Raw genomic sequence first — 20,218 nt, 5'->3', positions numbered from 1 at the left:
CACTTGCTGGAGCAGGCTCTCCTTGTGGCAGCCCTGACTTTGGTGGCAGAGTATTAACTATTAGGGAGGGGAGGAGGGATCAGAACACGAGGTAGGCCAGCTGCCAGCGACACTAAAATTACTCTGTAACTACTCCAATATGTGTACCAGAATTTAGGGACTCCGATATATTCAGACGGAACAGTTTTACACAAAGGGTAGTTGAAATACAGTCTGGAACAAACTGCCGAAGTCAGCAGTAGAAGCAAATAGTGTAAATCAGTTCAAGGAGGAGTTTTTGAAGAAGGCAGGGGGAAGAGCACAGAACTACTAGCTAGAAGTTTAAGTTTCATGTGATGGAACGCAGATTGATTTGTATTTCCTGAGGTTATGAGGGCAGGTCTTCATGGACCGTATCATCCTCTTTGGGCTGCTTAATGTTTGTATGTGCTTTTGTGCTGTGTTTCATTCTCTTTCAGTTCAGAAGGATGCATTTTTTTTTTCTTCTTGCTCCTACAGTCTCGTTGAATAACATGTTGCTGAGTATAATGCATACTGCAGAAACTCTGTTTCCCAGCATCTGGGTGAACTTCCCTGAATTCAGTGTAGTTGTTTAGTTACAGTGATATCAGGCAGCATCCTTTTCAGCTTATAGGCATATAAATTTGTATGCATTGTGTTGCATTATTTCTTAGGAAATACCTGCAGATGATGATATAATATTTATGTCTATGCTGTTCTGTTAAAGAAATCTTAACTGTGCAATCAAGTCTGGAAGTGCTTTAGGTGTTTCAGGGTCCCACTAATCCCAGCATGGTCATGCTGCTGTGATGAAAGCTGTACATCACAGGAGGGGGCAGAGCAGAAACCTGAGGTGGGGAACACAAATCCACATGATGATATTTCCATGTTTTTTTTTTTCTTGTGGCCAAGGACACGTGATAGTGACAGAGTCCTTAGCTAGCTCCCCTGACTTTACAGGACTCCTTCTTTTAAAAGACTTGGGAGAGCAGTGATGAGCCTGATTCTGCAAGGTGCTATGCTCCATAAACTTCATGGCATGTCAGCATAAGCCGAATTTTTTCCATGTCTTGCTGGATGGATCAGGCCTTGCTTTGCATTATTATTATTTTTTTCCTGAAAACTAGATAAACATCTAGTTTAGATAAACATCATAAACCATCATGACTACTTTTATATAAGGAAAGTGGTTTGTATTTTATTACAATTTTTAGTTTCTGAGTCATAGATTGTGCTAAATAACGAGTATATGTGATATTTTCAATAGAAATTTTAAAAAAGCACGTTCCCCTTTCTTTTTTGTCTTTTCCTGCAGCTTTGATAGGCAAAACAGAGATTATTTTTTTTGCTTTTGTTTCTTATTCAGATTTCCTGTGCCTTGGGTTTCTTGCTTAAAGTAACTTTTATTTTCATTGAGATTTCTGTATTTCCAATACTTTCTGCCTCAGCATAACATAAAAATACTCTCAACCATTCAGTACTGTACTTATTGGTGTGGTAAAACAGCATAAAATACCTCTTTATGCTTCCCTCTTCCTACACTTACAGCCCCACTGGGAATTAGAAGTGCAGTTCCATAGCAAAGAAACACAATAAGAAAATTAACTGAATTTTGTAAATGACCAGGAAAGCTTGGTTCTTGCTTCACAGAAATTCATAATCTGTGCCAGCACAATCTCTGTTCCCTGCTTCGCAGCTGTAGATGTGCAGGTATTGTGTTTAAAGCCCAACAGAGCAGTAGCAACAAGACAGAACTGGCCTTACAGAAACATAGCAGCCAGATGATTGGATCCTATTTCCCACAGGTTTCTAAGTCTGCAACTGAAAATGTCTTGTAACTCTATTAGGAAAGACCTACGGTGATCAATAGAACCAACAAGGCCACACAAGTATGTCTCAGAGCACAATGAAAATTGCACATCCCATGGTGCTCAAGGGACTTAATATTTTTCAGTGATTTTCTCACCCCATCCCTTGCCCTTGTTTACAGAGTAGTTGTCTGGTGCAGCTTTGCTGTGAAATGTGGTAACTGGACCTTGTTCATAATTATAGTTATCAAAAAAAAAAAAAAAAAGTTCTGTACATTCCCTAAGGTTTCTAGTAATACAGATTTTTTTTTTTTTAATAATAATAATAATTAAAGCTTTTAAAATATTGTTTAATACTTGAAGCAGCATCCTGCAATTTCAAAGACAGGATGTCTGCACCAGTTAGAAAAGAAGGCAGCAGTCCCTTACCCGTCTCTCTTGTTTGAGATGAGGGGGCCAAGGTCAAGTGTAGGGGTATGGTTTTGCTGGAGCTGACTGGTGTTGGATCCAGAGATTCAGTGTAGTGGGATGAGGCCACAAGCTGATGGATTGATCTGGATGTTCTGAGATGAGTGGATCTGAACCGACATTGCTATTGAGATTGGGGTTTATCTATAAATACTCGACTGGGAACAGCATTTTTGTGTTTCAGTTATTGACAGTTAATATGTTCTTTCTGATAGTAGAGAGAGTACTGGATCCTGGTTGTGGGTAGAAGGAGAAGGGGAAATGATCTGCGCTATTTATAAATGCTTTTTATTTTATTTTGTTTTGTTTTATTTATATAGATTATTTTAGCTTGTATATAGCTATTCTATTTATAGAGCTTGTTTCCCAGTTTTGCTGGGGCTGGACCCTAATAACAGAATAAGATAGAGATTTTAGTCCAAAGTAGTGAAGTCCTATGGTGAGGTCTTAACAAGGAGGTGAAAAATCCTCTGAGGTGTTCTGGGAGGCTGAAGACACTCTTTTCCTAAATGGGAATGATTACAGAGGAACGGTAAACTGCAGCACATTACTTTCTGCTGTATTCCCAAGTAAATCCATGAAGTTGTATCCCATTTAAAACATGTTTTTCAAATACTCTTTTCTTCTTTGCATGGCTGGGGCAATTAATAATGCAGGTGCAAAGTTTCTATTCATTTCAGGAAAACTTTAAAAATGTGAATGGTTATCTGGAACTTCAGTTAGTTATGGATCAGTAAAATACCCGTGATAGTCTTTCAAAACTGCTTTTCTTTTTGTTGTTGCTGTTGTTTGTTTTGGTTTGGTTTGGTTTTGGTGCTTCTAGACCATCTATGGATAGCCAGCAAAAAAAGACTTGATCCTGTAAATTTAAGCTGTGAAGAAGTCCCAAAGAAATTAGCTTTGCTTTGATGGTCTTTTTCTCAAAAAACTTTCAAAACTGAGTCTGATTTTAGTGACAACTAAGTAACAGATTGTTCTATTTCAGAATTGTTTTCAGTTTGCTGGTATGCGCCCCCTACAATATATTGTTATAAATATATATTTTTTTTTAATGCAAGAAAAACAAAATGCTTGCTTTGAGGTGTACAGGGAGTCTTTTATAGACAGTATATTTAGCTCAGAGCACATGAAAAAATGACTACTTGACTACGTTAGCTTTGGGTACCCTCAGGCTCTTTGAGATTAGTTTTAGATTCATATGCTATGGTCACTCATTGACCAAGCTGTTTCAACACTTATACATATCCAGCATAAGATCATTTCCCTCAGGCATGGTTTTCTTTCAATCATATTTAGCAAAACCATTAAACACACTTGGGGCTTGCACTGAGGAGAGAAACAACTTTACATGTGCACAATTCAAAACGATTTTCTTCTTCAGGAAAAAGAAAGGACTTTGTTAAGTGTTGAAATCTCAGTTTCTCAGGTCTTAAGCTTGGTATGCCCTTAAAGAGTTCTGTAGAATTGCTCATAAGAAGTCATTTATGCCAATATTTTAAAAGTTGATGCAAAGACACTTTATTCAGAACTAAACAGAAAAATGAAATATTTCTAATTTTCATGTGTGAGAGAGATTGACAGTTGATACAGTAGTGGGAAATTCATTGATTACTTTCATCTTTTTAATAGCCTATGCCTTAGTAACCAAATTTTATTTCTCAACAAAACCTCAAACCTTAAGTTTTTCAACTTTGATGTTATTTTAGAGTTCCTAAATTGCTGCCCCATATTGTGGAGCAAATGAACATCCACAGTAGTAGATGAAGAGTACTATGTAGAGAAAGGTTGCAAAGTGGAGTGGTTGTGGATGTCTCTAACTATGGCATTTAGCTGTGCCAGGTTTCTGAGCCCACACTTAGGTTCCTTCATATGCAAAGTCTTATTGGCTCCAGTTCAGAGAAATTCAACACAGGAAGAGTAAGTGTTCACACACAAAGACTATTTGTAGGACTTGTTACTGGACCGTAAATTTGGAATTGGGAAGTGTTCCCAGATGGCCTATAAAGTGAGTATTTTTGTTTTTTCACTGAGAAAGTGAAGACATTAAATTCAACAAGTTTTCGTTATTAAACATATCATGGTCCTTGTATACTTTTGAGTAGAATAGAAATGCATTTGAGAAGGAGGTGTTGTTTTTGTGGGTGTATTAACCCCATACACAGGGTTGCTGGGGGGGGGGGGGGGGGGGGGACTTACCCATTTTAGGTGGGTGTCTCAGTAAGAATTTTGTCCCAAATTATCTGAGAAGTAAGTGATGCTCTCCCTTCTGATTTATCTTCATTCAAATACCATGTCTGACAGGTTTCACTTTAGAGTTTAGGTTCAACACTTCACTTTGATTACTCAAACCAGAAATCCCCAGTGACACTCCCTCTGCTTACTCTGGCTGGCTTTTACTTGAACTCTCTTGGATCTCTTTACGCATGAAGGCATGCGTATGCATTCACCACCACCACCCCTTTCAGGAGATCACCTCATCTGCTTAAATCCTTTGATTCAATTTTAATTTCTCTTCTGATATCATACTAGTGGAATTCCTTAAATTTATATTAAAAATGCTATGGTATCTTATATCTATAAGCTCCTTTACAGTTAGATTTGGAATTTTTACAGATGTCTTTCTTCAGATAGTATCAGTGACGTTTATGTAGAATTGTTTTTCTGTAACCATACGTCTTCCTTTACTACCGGTATTTACAGTCTTTTGCATTGAGCTGTAAACGTGAGGTTAAGAAAGACTTTCTTCTTTGGGGTGGGACCAAAATAGATGGATATCTAAGCAGTGATATATTTATTTCTTTTTTGTTCTTTTTTTCATGACTGTCTTGATGATCATCATAACTGCTAAAACTCAGAATGGGTGGTAAATTGCAGACCTAATTTTTGCTCTATATTTAAAATACTGTTAACCTGTGATACTCCACAAAGCTGACTGGAGTTTAAACTTGCTCTTTTTGGTCTTCCTGACAACTTTGAATGGAGGAGTACTGCTCAAGGAGATCTTGAAACATCTGTAAGCCTATACAATTCCAGGAATAATGCTAGTTTCTAAATCTACTGTTTCTGATAATATTTCCTCTCTTATCAAATAACCATTACTTAATTACCATTAAAAAAAAAAAAGTGACTGTTCTTTTTTAACTTCTGATCCTGCTTAATGTAATGCCATTCTGCTGTAGAGACTGAAGTACATTTTCGGAAGGGCTCATTAATTTTTGGATGTTTCACTTTCTCACAGTGTCAGAGTTACCAAGTTGCTCCTTTGTCTAGGCTTGTTGAGTAATTGCCTAATATCACAGTCTATCTATTAATATAACTAAATACAGTGCATTTTTAAGGCCTCTGATTTTAGTCTTCTATTATTCCTCTTTTCAATTGTGCATCTTGTCATCTTCAGCTATTAGAAATTCTAAATTTCAGCATTGAAACTGCTAAACTATCTCTTCTAGTAGTATTTCATTAATGTTTTGTGATTTAATATTTCATTGTATCTAAAAGTCATGAGACATTACAGTATGAAAAGTGCTGTATAAGTTTTATTGTGTTGTTTACTGCCTGTTAGGTAGCAGCAGCTTACTTCCTGTTGATTTTCCAGCAGTGAAAATTAGAGATATTTTTCTTACAGGTAAAATAATTAGTGGTTTAGGTGAAAATGAATACGATTTATGTGTGTTCAGTCATGCAGAGTATCAGGCTGTTTTTTTAACCATATTGTCAGTTTTTGGTGGTTACAAAAACAGATTATTCAGAATTTCATCCTTTTCACGATGAAGTAGCACATTTAGATTTATTATCTGGAATCTCCATAGCACACGTGGCAGGCTAGAGTAAGCATATCATCTTAGAAAGCCCTGACATCTGAAAATACTAAATATTTTAGAGACTTTAGGAAATGAACTCAAACTGAAGGTAAGAGCTTAAATCAGCAGTACTGTATATGTGTCTTTGATAGTGTCAGTGATGTGTTCCCTATATGTGCACCTGGAATAAGTAACTTAAAGCATTTTTACATCTGAATTTCTTCTAAGGTGACAATGTTTAGTTCTGCTTAGTAATGTGATCTCCTTCCCACGTTACTGATTTTGCATCTCCTAAAGGCAAAATCCAAATGTTCATTTTTTCTTTTCTCTTTCTCTCTTTTTTTTGTTTGTTTGTTTGTTTTTAAATGCGGGATTTAAACTGCTGACAGAAGCTTCCTGAGGACTCTTGTGCTTCCAGTTTGTAACCTGGTGAGGTTTTTACTCTGGCCAACTCTAAAAAGCTTTTTTTTTTGTGAAGACCACTACTGTTTTAATGTTTTTTAACATAGGTTCCTAGTCTCTTCCAGCACCAAATGCAGTCAAGAGAGAAAGGAGCTCCTGCAGAGGGTAACTTGGAGCACCTAAATACACATGGTTCCTGGTTCTGAACCATGTAAAACTGGATCTTTCTTCCAGTTATTCTAGTCTGGAAACAAACCGACTAAGTGAGATGCCCAAACTTGGGCTCTACAAATGCTTTGTGTGTATTTCATGACAGTTTTGTTCAAAACTCTTGTCTAGTAAACTTACCTAGGAAAAAAAAAATATTGAGCTAAATTTTAAATAAACACTTAGCTTGAAAATATTATATGGAAATCTGAGTCAAATAGGATTCAGGCAGAATTTTTGCTCAATATGTTTACATGAAAAGCAATCTGAATTCAGTCACATTTACTTCCCATCAGATTGGGCTTCTAGAAGTCAACACAAGGAACAATCTCATGTTATGGGATAGATTTTAATGTTCCCTACAATTAAAATAGTTCTGTGTTACATTTAAGCAAAAATTGAGCTTTGGCAGTGTGGTGAAACATTAGAGAATACGCCTCAAATTAGTTACAGAAATTGAATGCCAGGGCAAATTAGAAAGAGGCAGGAGGGGGTGAAATATTTTATTTTAAAAATACTCTCTAAAGACAAACATGCAGTAAATTAGCAAGTGTGCTTTCACAGTTATTCATGGAAACATGTTTGAAAAAAAAGCATGGGGTTGGTTTGTTTATAATTTGGCAGAATTTTCCAGTGTTTTGTCAGTTTTCCATGGGCCTCTGTGAATAGGGCTTGTTGGGAGGATCACCAGAAATCTATGAGGGAGACTTCAGAAAGGATGAACCAGACATGGGGGAGTGCAGATGAAATGATAGTATAAGGCAACAAACTTTAAAGCTGGGCATTTCTTTTGAAAACCTTTCCACCTCAAAGGCATAATTTTGAGCAGCAGATATATGAAGTGGAACCAAGTAAAAGGATCCATGGATCTACCTGCATCTAGGTCTGGATAATTCAAAAGCTGCAGTTAAAAGTGCAACCCCAACTTCCCATGCATTTACAGCAGGTGGTATTAATTTATGTCATTTAGATTAATAGTTGTTGTTTAACAATAGCTGTTGATAAAATAGCGTTGTTATAACAATATGCAAAAAAATGCATCAAATCGGAAGATGGGAGGGGACTTGACACCCAAATGCTCCACCCTGTTACATTTATTTTTATATATATATATTATTCCTCTGTCCACCCAGAAATGATAACTTTAGTATGTTTATTGGGAATATTGGAAATGGTGAAAAACAGTGACTTGCAAATTAAGTGAGACAAGGAACAACAGATTGGAGCTGTATATTTTTTTTAATGTTGCTTTCAACTGCAGTGTAAGTGTTAGAAAGGAGGGGGAAGCTTTATTGGGAAATATATTGGTTTTTATTTCAATAAATGCTTCTGGCTCAAAGGCAACCATAGTTTAACCTGGTAATCTGTGAGAAGTAGAAGGGCATGTGCTGGCAGAAGAGAACTGTGAAAAGATCTGTCCTTAGGACCTGTCTATCTTTCTGTTCATAATAAAAGCAAGAGAAAAAAGAAGCAGTGTTATCAGTACACTTCTGCAAGTGAATTAGCTAGCACAGATTTGATAAAGCTTATAAACCCTCTAGAGCAATCGTGACAGTTTGCTGGCTTGGGCTTTGTCTGCTGCCAGTTACTCCTTGCTAGTGGCACTCTTTATTTATGCTTCAGTACCACGTTATCCTCTGGGCTTCAAACAGAAGGGACCTGTCTGTAAGTGTTTTGGTTGAGGTGTTAAAAAATAAGAGTGCAGCAAAACACATGCAACAGTGCCCAAGATCCGTTTCAGCTACTTTCCCTTCTCCTGGTGTTGCTTCCCCGTGACTGTTGGGTACACACAGCTCATGGTGTGTCTGCCTTCCACTAGAGAGTGTCACAGAGTTATTTGAACAAATGAAAAATCCAAATGGATGCATTATCTGCTTTACTGTAGGTAAAATGCAAAGTGGCGTGACCTCAAGAACAGTAGATAGGTGCGTTTTTGTACATGTTTTCTGTTTTCTATCACCACCCATTTGTTCTTCACTGCACAGCTAAAAACATAATGCAGGAGGTACCCGTGTTTTTATATGCACTAGTTTTTATCCATTTGAAGTGTGTACACATTAATGTTATGATAAACTTGTCATCTGATACTTTTTGCTCTCTTTTTTCTAAAATTAAATATACACTTCAAAATGTTAGGATAATTTTGGGGTTGATTATCACATGCATGTTCCTAGCACAAGCACAAGGCATTGGCAAATAGGATGATCCAAAACCTAAACTACTATGTAAAATTCTGCACATGGAAATCCTGGAACGGAAAGGTCTCAGTTGCAGTCCATTAGCAAATTCTCCTATCTGAACTGAAGACATATACACATAAGTAGGGAAATTGAAAAATGTTGTTAAGTAGTCAGAAAGCCTCTGAAGGGATCTATGGACAAGGAGCTACAGCAATACTATTAGATGGGTATTATTATAAAAAGAAAAAGAGTGAGGACAATAGTAACACCCAAATTGCAAACGGTATTTTGTTTATTATTATTATTCCCTGAAATTTTACAAGGAAATGCAAACACTGAAACTATTATTATTTTTCAGGTGTGCAATGTCGCTGAATAACTCTCACTCCTTTTGCCATCTGAAGGATTGCCCATGAAGGTACTTTACATTTTTAATTTATTATTTTAAATAAATACTGCACTTACCACTGTGGTGCTTAAAACAGGGTTTAATTCTCAGGTTTAATTTTAGTGAACTCTCCTCACCCTGAATTCCAGCAAACTCTGCAAGTCTGCTGTTTTCTGTTACAGGGGAGTGATCCTTTTTTTTTTTTTTTTTCCCTTTTTTTTTTTTTTCCAGGCTTGTGGTCCATGGCTAACATCGTTGATGTGCATTGCTGTTCTTCTAATTTAATGAGCAAGATACCTCAGTGGTGTCCACTGAGGTTGAGAAAGAACATGTCATTTAGTCCCATCCTGTCCCCACATCCAGGGACACACAGAAATCCCAGCAGGCACACTTTTTTATTCACAGTTTGTTTCTAGATCCTAGGATAAGTTTTAAAATCTCTGGAAAACTCAAAGATAGAAGAAGCAGGGCCAGTTGGGCTCAGAGGACTCTCCTCGCCTTTTCCTTGAAAAAGCAAGGGGATAAAGGGATGAAGAAAGGGGCCTAAGACCCTTCATCAATGATACCAGCAGTTGTTAACAGACCACAGCCAAAGGGGTCTCAAAGACCCAAGTGCAGAGCAATAAAAAGGCATTTCTCTTGAAGTTCAGACAAAGCAGGTAGTACAGTGAGAGCAATTATGTCAGATCCTCCTATAGTGAGGTGAGCAGTAAGCTAGGCTTGTAATGTCATTAAGAAACTGTAAGGTCCTGAGAGTTAAAGATCCTGTGATACATCTTTATAAGGTTACATGTACTTCTCTGTGACAGTCTCAGAGTTGGTTCTTAAAAACTTTCAATATGTTTTAGCTATTTAAATAATCTCTGCAGTTAGCTCACCTCTGGTGAGTACCTGTTAGTGAAGATGAAGAAAATCCCAATGTATTCTTTTTTTTTCTTAAAAAGAAATGGGGAAAGTATACAGATGAGCTTTTCAAAAATAAATGTTACTCTTCTAGTTTATGAAACTCTTTTTGCTACTGTTTTCCAGAATATATCTGGGCATTTGCACTACCACGGTTATAGGAAGAGAGAAGGTTTCTGTGGGGCTGTCGGTGGCTCAGGTATCAGTAACTCGACCTCTTTATCTCAGTTTACCCTTTATGGGTAAACTTGAATTGAAATGCATCTTCTATGAACTACAAAAGAATGTTTAATTAGTGTTTGAGAGCTATGAGACACCTTAATAAGGAGTTGGTCTTTGTGAAAGCAAAGATATATTTATTTAAAACTACATAGCTGTTCTGCAGGGTGTCTTCTCGTAAATAGTACTCTAAAGGAAAAAAAAAAAAGAAAAATACGAGTAGAAATATTTTTAGGAGCTTTTGGATAAGAATTGCTACCTCATTACTGAAGAGAAGTAAATTTGAATGATGGCTTGTACAGCCATATTATGTGTGCTTTTATTGCATGAGGGATTTCTAACAGTCAACAGAAGTTCCATTCTGATGACCTGGAGAGAGTGTGATCTAACTCTTTCAAGTTAATCATGAACCGCAGAGCAAGCACTGAGTAAACTGATAGCATAAATTGAAAGGTCACAGCCTGTATTGAGAGAGAGGCTGTAGTATTTCCCTCTTGAATGAGACATAACAATTCATTTTGATCTGTGGCATAGAGGTATAGGCGACTGAGGGTGAGAGCGTGCTCAATTAGAGCTGAGCAAAAAGGACAAGGTGCCTCAACACACACCTCTTGTGTTCTCACCACTCCTCTGTCACACAGCAGGCTGAGTGCAGCCTCAACCTGTATCAAAGCTCCGCATCCTCTCCTTTCTTTGGCTGTGATGCCTGCTTGAAGAGGGCTGTGATGCAGCAGCCATGGTGCCGTATGGGATCCTTGGTGGTTTGACTTACCTGTGCACCGTGATGGGCGTGGGGAAACCAAGCCTTTGTGAGGAAAAGACTGCAGCAATATCTTTATTCTCACTGAGATTTCTCACCGGATCAAAGGACTCCCAAGGCCTTGCACTCAGTATAGCATGGGCACATGTGTGTATTTTTCTGTCATGTGCATAACTTATGGGGCAGCAGAAAATGGAGCTTAGACGTATTAAAATCCAAGATGTATTATAATTTAGTCACACTAGCAGAATTTCTAAGATAAAGAGAATATGTCTGTATCAGGATGAGATGATCATCTAGAAATAATAGTATTCACTTTTCAGTGTGAGAAAACTGCAAAGGTTTAAACTAGGATGTGTGTTTATCTGTTCCTTTTTCATTTTTTTTTGGTCTGAAATAGCTCTTTGTGCCAGGTATTGTATATCCTCCAGTCATTATAGCTACTAGTTTGAACAGGAATAGATACGTAGATGCATATTCATGCTGTACACTTTAGGGCAGGTGAACACTAAATTTACCTCCAACTGCTTTAAATGTCAAATAAGATTAACTGTCCACTAATCTGTCTAACAATTCACTGAAAGTTCTGCTCCCTGGCAGTGATTTTGCATAATAGAGAGGATAACCCCTTTGCTGTACTTGTTCAGCATATGGCCAGCAAACACTTGTGTTGGATGATGGAGCCACTTCCATACAATGTGCTGTTGCACATAACCTTTTCCTTGATGAACAGCAAACATTGCCCAAAGAATCCCTCAGAAGAATCACTATATGGTTTACAGAAGTTAATGACCAGGCACTAATGTACCTACTCCTATATTAGATGGAGAAAATGGTGATACGTATCTTTAAAGACCCTATTTTTTGCTAGATTTTTGCAGATGTAAAGGTAAGATCAAACTATGATAACTGAAAATTTTGTTCAAAATTTAAATAATAATAAAATTTAAAAAGGCAGAAAGAAGGGAAACAGAAATTCTTGCATGTAACAACTTCAGTGCAGCACAGTTTTCCCTGGAACTTCGGGAGCTTAGTTGTAATTCCTGATCTGCAGCAATATCCAACAGGAGGAAATGAACGTGGCACAGGGGTTAACCTGACTATAGAAGAATACACTGGATTTTGGAGAAGAAAAGGGACTCCTTGTTTGAATAAATCTTAACACCTTGACAGGGAAGTCAAATCAATTAGATTTTCCTCAGACAAAACAAAGCATATGTTTATTCAGAGTTGTCTGAATCCCAGGAGAAATTAGAATTGGAACCCATATTAAAAAAGCCATCTGGGAGTATCTTGCACAAGACACCTTTGTGTGAAGAAAATGTATTGTTGCCATTGTCCTAAGAAAGATCCCTCATCAGACTTGACCTTGGGATCTAATTAATATCCTGGAAAAAAAGTTATTATTATTACCTATTAAAATATAAGCAGGTGCTATATTTTCTTAGCACAGTCTTTTGGTTTAAACCTCGACAGTAGATATATTTTGAAGTATCATAAAAGCTTGAATTCAGAAAGAAAATATTATCAAAATATTGAATATTGGCTACTTTAAAAATTACAGTAAGGTGAATCACACTAAAAAGTGTAGCCACACAAAAAGGCATGGACATGGAAGTTGGTGCTGCTCCGGGTAAGCAAAGGAAATGAGCCCTAGACTGGACTGATTTTGCCAGAGGTCTTTGGGCTCAGTGTGGTGAAGGCAAGGAAGAGAGGCAGCCTGTGAGTGCTTTCATCTGCTGATGCACCGGGAGGACTTTTGGAAGCCTGTCATCTGCTGTCCAGCAAGGATGGTACTGTTCAGCCAAACACCACAGCTCAAGCACAGAGAGATTTCCCACTCTGCATCCAAACAAAATGAAGTCAGCTTTGACTCTGCAAGATGTCGATGAATTCTTCAGAGTAAATCAGCCCCGTCAGTCTGATGTGGAACTGTCACCTACTTGTGACATAATATAATATGAAATGATATTGAACAACATGCGTTTGGCACTAAATTGTTAGCGGGTTTTAGCTTTGACAGCAGCAAGTTTATTGCTTTAATCCCAAGGTCTTTTAACCCTCTTTGACATAAATTGAGGTTGGCTTTTGTGAGAAAACTCCACTTCACTCTCTCTTCCTTTACCTAAAACTGCTTTTAACAATTTATGCTCGTACATCAGACGCTCATTTTGAGTGACAAAAAGAAAAAAGATCTGTTAGAATAGAAGGAAAAAAGGGTCAATTTAGGTTAAGCAGTGTATGTCTCTTTTGGTAGGCATGTCACAGCTTTCTTCACGTGAATGTGAATTTTAAGTTGTAACATAGTGTATTGCTGTAGGAAAATAAAACAAACCTGTGACAAGAAGAGTGAGTGAGTAAGTATTGCAGGAGAAAGGCTGGTAATCTGCAACGAGACTATTCGTCCATTTTTGGATATAATTTAATTTATTCCTCAGTGTTTGTCCATTTTGAAACTTTTCTATAAAAGATCAAAGGATTTTCTCCTTTTTTTCCAGATACCATGGAGAGTCTAGCTTACATGTAGAGTTACACATAGAAGTACAGATTTATAGAAGAGGTAGTATGTACACACACAGTTTTGCTGAACAGTGTAGCTGGCTGACGGCACGTAATTTAATATTTCACTTTTTTTTTTGAGACACGTTTAGAGTTATAAGTAAGCATTGTCATCAGTGCTCTGATAATCTGGTCACAGAAATACATCACATATGAACTATAAAAGAAATAACATGGGACACTTATTACCCATGTTTTTCTATCCTCAATTACCATACAAAGCTTGTAGTGTTGTTTCAAAATCATTTTTTTTATTACATTTAAAGCTCAGCTGAATCTGTCCTTGTACTGTGTAATACTGGAAAGTGAACACATTCTCAGCATATTTGCGTTTTTTAAATGTGTATTTGTTCTCACACTGGGAAGAGTATGTTATTGATCTACCTTTATTTTTACAAGAAGAGAAGAGTGTGGGAAATATTAGAAAAAGGAAACGTGTTTCTCTCCAATTGTGACTATTTTTTAAAGTCTTTATAAATTGTACTTTTTTCTCTTCTAAAAATCAGATGTGTAATGATTTTTCTTTCTCTTATTTATATGGGTTTTTTTTGTTATTTATATTATTGTACTGTTACTATCTATAACTTGCTTATAGCAATTTTGCTACCGGCTAATGTTTAATATATAAAGCAGTTGTTTCTCTTGCACCTCTCCCCATGGTAATATCATTTCCTCTGTGGCCTTCTGTGTCCCTTCCACTCCAACCTTCAACTCCCTCTTCATATACCCTCTCTCCTCCACTTCTTCTAACTCTTCTACCATAATAGCTACCATAACTACCATTTGCCTATTACTGCAATTACATACGACTATTTCCAGACCAGTAGATGTAACCAAGTGTTATCCTGCTAAATCCAGGATTGTACATGAGAAAAAAAAGTTGGCCTTACAATTTAAAAGAAACAGATTCTTTGTTTTTTTAAAGCATCCTTTGCTTATACATTGTCATTTCCTTAACACTGAATTTTTACCTGGGGTATTCGCTGCATTGGCACCTAACTGCTCGGTTTCTCCTTTCATTGATTATTTTGCTTTAAATCATACAGGAATGATGTTTTGTAGACAGTTAAATGTTCATCACTGCATTGTGGAGAGAGATTACCTACTGGCACTCTTCTGATCAGGGCAGCCTCTTCGGCAGCTGCTGGACTTTCAGATTGCACTGCTGTGAAGGATTCCTGGAGACAGGGAAGTTGTAAGGCAGAAGCAGGATATGCCACTACTTCACAGGTAATGAATCCCCACATTCACAGCTTTTGGGTATATTGTATTGTGGTCAATATATCCAGACATGATACTGGGTGGGTATACTCATATTGAAAATTTGGATTTGAATTCAAATATCAGAGTAAGATCATGTCAGCTGCTTCAGGCAGTGTTTCTTTTGCACCATAACACAGTCCTTGCTGCCTAGTGCTGAGTGCCATGCACTGCTGCTCTACTGTTATGTTCCTCTCAAGACTGAATACAAAATTAACACAAATAAATAAGTAGAAATTATAAATAAACTTCATCAGTTTTTTATTTTGGGAACTCTGTCCACCAAGTCAGGCAAGTACCAAAATAGAGAAAATGTATCTAGAACTTCTAAGTCAAAATAGTATTCTGCTTCCTGGTTGTATTCTGTAGAGGTTTTATAATGTTTCTGTAGATTACAGTCTATAGCATTCTGTACTTTAGAGAAATGTTGATATGGTTACGTTACATTTTAAGCACATTTTGTTATGAGTTATGGTTATGCTAAAATAATATTAATTTTGAAGGTTGTCCTCATTTTACTAGTCATGGCATCTGATCACCTTTTTCTTCATCGTTCTTCTTATGTGTCCTTTGGTTTGAATGCAGGATATGCCTAGCTACTGATGGTAGCTGGTTTCAATAAGACCAAAGGCAGTGATTTCTTAATCAGGCTTTGGCCCTACAGAGGGACCACACCTGCTAAAGCACAGCACAATGCTTTTGGCAGGTGTTCTCCTCCGATAGGTCCTACACCACCACAGCGCTCCTCAGCAGAGAGCACAGGAGATGGGCTCCTACAGCACTGCTCCGACTCCTCAACTATTTGGTACTGGCAGCCCTTGCAGTTTCCTTCCTTCTGCTGCAGTTGTAAGTATAAATTCCACATCTCCAAATCCTGACAGAATGAAACTTGGGGAATTGGGAAAATGGGGTCAGTATATGAATTGTGATCTTGTCCATGGCAAGAAAAAGCACTATCACTGGGCATTCAGCAGCTGAACTACCCCCATGTTGTTTGTATTTTTATGGACACTGTTATAACTATAGTTGAGTATGATTTAACTTTAAAAGGGATGCTGTAACATTGTTCAAGTGCAGAACTGCCATAATCTTTTGTGGTAAATCTTTTGGATTTTATCTAGCTTTTAAAAAGAAAGGTAATATGAAGAAATAGTAATAGAATACAGAGAAGCTGTATTTTCAATGACTTGCCAATCCATTCTTTTTATTTGGTTTTGCATATGTGCAAACATTTCTGAGTACACTGTCTTTGTGCACTGTTTTCTTGTAAATCACATCAAATGGGCATCTCTTATAAAATGCAGAGATCATTTTTTAACCTAATTCCTACAAATGTCATGCATATGCAATTTGAGATTTTTGTTGCTTATGCATTTCAGTAGCACAATTTCATTCTAAATATCATGTGCATGTTATATTTGCTTTTAAAAACTGATTCACAATAATTAAAACTACTTTTGTCTTTACTAAATATTTTCAAAATCAATATCATATTTTGATTCTATATACTCTTGTGGTACAGAAGATGAAAGCTGTTTTGGGCTTTGACACTAATTCAGTATGAGGCCTTAGCACTTAGATTTTTGCAATCTTTTTGCTTATCTGTATTTTCCTGCCTCTTGTTTGGTTTATTTCATTAATACTTGTAAACTGGCTTCAGATACTTGCATGGAAATTGCTGAATAAGTATTATTTTCTGTTAGGTCTCAAAGTGGACATTTGAGTAACAATGACTTGCAATGACTTGTTTTATAAATAAATACATGTTTCTGTATAATTGGGGATAGCTATGAAATTAAATAATTTGCTTCAGTAGAAATAGGGTCTTGTAGCTAAAATGTTTAATCAGAATCTCAGAAGTTTTATTATGTGGCACAGGACAGTGTAATTACAAGTATAAAACCTAAGCCGACTCCCCATTTCTCAGCATTCCTCTTTTAGAAGAAAGCTGTAAGCAAAAGATTCTTCACTCCTTCAGGACATTCCCAGAGGGCTTGCCTGCCCTAAATAATTATACAGCCTTTAAACAGTTGTCAGCCACCGCAGTCAGGACCACTACCTCTCACGACTGTATCCAGAGTTTTGCGATAGCTGCTGCTGCTTCCAGAGCCCTGGCTTTGGAGGCATAACTCTGTGAGAGGGCCTGAGCTTGCTTTCTTACATGAATGGAAGTTTCAGGCTCCCTGTGGCTGATAAAAGTTTGAAAATGTAAATTGTAAAGGTTATGTCTGTTGTTGAGTGTTTGGATACAGTGATAGAGGAGAGTGTCACAAGAGCCCTTTTTCACCTTTCTTGTACCTGCTTTCGTGGTCTTGGCATGGCAGCTTGTCACCGCTTGCCATTCTGTGTTCTCATGTGCAGCTAGCATAAATAAGCTGGCACTGCTTTATTGACTGATGTCTATATGATTACAAATGTGACCTAAGTTTATACAGGGTCTGTCTGAGTCTGCAGCAGCCAATAAGGGTAACCATAACTCTATTTACATATATTCCCTAGGTACAACTAGACCTGGCTAATATGGAGCTATAAGACAAGGACTGTCAAGATTTGATGCTGAATTATCATAATTAAAACATGTTTGTGAATGGCTTAACATTCAAGTTTAGAGGAGCTTTAGAAGGGAAAAGAACAAAAAAAAAATTAAAAAAAAAAAATATCATTGTCCTTGCCTTTTGGTAATGGCCAGGCCATCCCCGGCTTTTGATTCCTTCTATTCCAACCCCTCCAACACCATTGCATTACTTGGGAAGAGAAAAACAGAAAGGTCAATGCAATAAAAACAGCAAACTGTTCTTGCTGTTTTCTCTTACTGGACAATCTTTTGATAGTGCATTTTTGCTTTGAGGTTGTGTAGAGAGAATGTATGCCTGAAATTTAACTTTGACCTCTCATTTTTATTTCCTTTTCCTTCCTTAGCTGCTTATCTGAGCTGGAATATTTTTTTGCTACTACAGTTAGTGGGGTTATGCTTCCATTTTTTGGTTCAAGGAGATCATCTTACCTGGTTTTTGTCCTGGAGTGTTATTCCATATGATATTTAGCCTGGAAACTAGGGGCTGTTTCCTTAGGCAAGTTCAAGTAGGTAGACTGCTAAAGATGGTTGATGTTTATGTAAATTAATAAATTATGTTTCAGAGGATCTCTGGTGGGAGGTGGAGGGGGGGAGTGATTGTTGCTTTTATTCCTAATTCAGGAATTTATCTTCAGGGTGAAAAATTAATTGACTCAGTTTGTTAGTTCCAAGCAAAAGATGACAAATTTCTTTTATGTCACCCTTCCCCCTTTCTTTGACGGAATACTCCAGACTCTAACTGAAACACAGGTATACTAGAGGGATATGGGTTGAAGAGGCTTCAGGATTTATCCCTTAATGGGAAGAAGGATATACAGCATCTACCCATACTCTGCTCAGTCAGAGCTCCTGGCACCTCTGGGATTGATTGCATTTGCAGAGTGTTGCTATGAAGTGGTATGGATATGCAAAGTAGTGCATGGGACCAGAATGGCCAGGGCCATACAGAGCCTGTTAAATGACTATGTAATTAATCACTCCTTGGATTAGAAATGAGGCAGAACAAAGAGATATTTTTCTGTTTACCTTTTTTTCCTTAACCTATGGCTTTTCTGGTCAGAACTTCAGAGCAGCCAAATAGCTGGAATCTGGTCCTAAAGCCAAGTGTGTCTGTTCTGAGGATGGGACCATACAAATCCTTATACAACCTTGTTTTCTCTGGGCAAAAGTGCCAGGGAGTAGCTGGACAGCTTATCAGAGAAGTTGTTCTCCATACATTGTAAATGTACCATAAGTTTTTTCAAAATTCTTAAAGCTTGCTTTATTATTTATTTATTTATTTATTTTTCAAAGCGCACTTTTCAATGCTCTGTATCTGATCTAAAAGATCTTGGTCATTAGTACCGTAACACAATTAGAAATAATGTCAGAGCTGAAGAACAACAAAGAAAGCAGGGTGAAAAAGGTGATAAGAAAGGAGGAGACAGAAGTATTAAAAAGTATTGTAGATAAAGAACTGTTGACTGCTACTCTTGTAAATATTTCAAAATATACATCCAACGTTTTATGGGTCACTAAAACTGCTGTACGTATACCAGCTGAATCCCAAATACATCATTCTCAATTCCCAGCAAAGACAAAGCAATGCAGCTATAATACACAATTCATCATCCCTTATAGACTTGGATTTAGCTGTAGGACAAGATGACTGCAGATAGAATATTCAACCATTGAAAAGAAAGAGGAGAAAAGGAAAAGAAACTGAAGGCTGTCCAACCTTTCTATGCACTATCTAGTGTAGCGTAGTGTAGCACTAGAGCCTTGGGACCTTGAACTTCTCTTTTTCTATTTCTGGCTCATCTGAAAAAGCTGATCAGTTTTCTAAATAGCTTGGAAACTAACTTCATGCCTTACCCTATCTGCAAATTCAGAAGAAATAATTCCTAGCATTTGTAGTACATGGACAAACTAAATCTGTTTTAGAAGTCTTTTCACATTCCTTCTTTGAGGGAACGCTCTCAAATACTGTTGGATCAAATACTGTTGGATCTCACCCCTTAGTGGGTTTGTTACATGAGTTTTTTATTGGTGCAAAGACAAAATACAGGTCGCATGTCTGTTCTCTGGAAAGGAAGGACACTGCTCCTGGCATTTTGTAGTCAGGTCTAAGATTAATCTATAAGTTTTGTGCCCCCATATCTTATTAATTTTTTCTTTATATCATTCTTTGTCTTCCGTTATCACTTTATGATTATGTCTTTGAGATGTGAGCATTTGACTGAATTCTGGTTGGGTTCTAGAGGGATGCTGTTACATTACGTGCTGTTCTGCCAGCCTGAGCAATGCATAGTTCTGGGAATGTGATAAGTGAACTTTAAATAAAGCCCCTATGAATGAAGTTCAAGAAGCAAACACATGCATGGGAAAAAAAAATAAAAAAATAAAAGTTTATCAAGAACAAAATGGCCCACAATGTTCGGGTGACAGAAATTAGTTTCCCAGACTGCAGTTAGGCCATAGGTTCTTGTGTTACACTGGGTCTTTCAGGCTGAGCCTAAGGAAGTTTCTCCTGTTTTCAAGATAACTCTCCAGTATCTTTTTTCAGCTCCTACTGTGAACAAAGATGTTGGTTCACAAAAGGCTGTTTGATCAAGCAGAACAAGCAAAGCCTGAAAAAGTACAAGTACACCTTTCCCAGATCTCTCCTGCTTTCCCCATCCACACTCCAAAAAGCCTAGTCTATAACCAC

General features: G+C 37.3%; 1 protein-coding gene across 1 annotated transcript in view; it reads left to right on the top strand.

Annotated features, from left to right (window-relative positions):
- Positions 1-20,218, top strand: part of LOC308176504 (uncharacterized protein) — a 424,460-nt gene that overhangs the window by 267,892 nt on the left and 136,350 nt on the right. The window contains exons 16-19 of the mRNA XM_080552300.1: positions 9,224-9,283; positions 10,283-10,355; positions 14,741-14,924; positions 15,661-15,800. Of these exons, the coding sequence (XP_080408426.1) occupies positions 15,720-15,800 (81 nt within the window). The 5' untranslated portion in view covers positions 9,224-9,283; positions 10,283-10,355; positions 14,741-14,924; positions 15,661-15,719. The remainder of the gene's footprint in view (positions 1-9,223; positions 9,284-10,282; positions 10,356-14,740; positions 14,925-15,660; positions 15,801-20,218) is intronic.

Source organism: Anser brachyrhynchus, assembly GCF_964034855.1.
Source record: "Anser brachyrhynchus genome assembly, chromosome: 12".
NCBI lineage: Eukaryota > Metazoa > Chordata > Aves > Anseriformes > Anatidae > Anser > Anser brachyrhynchus.
This window is presented reverse-complemented; position numbering and strand designations above follow the sequence as displayed.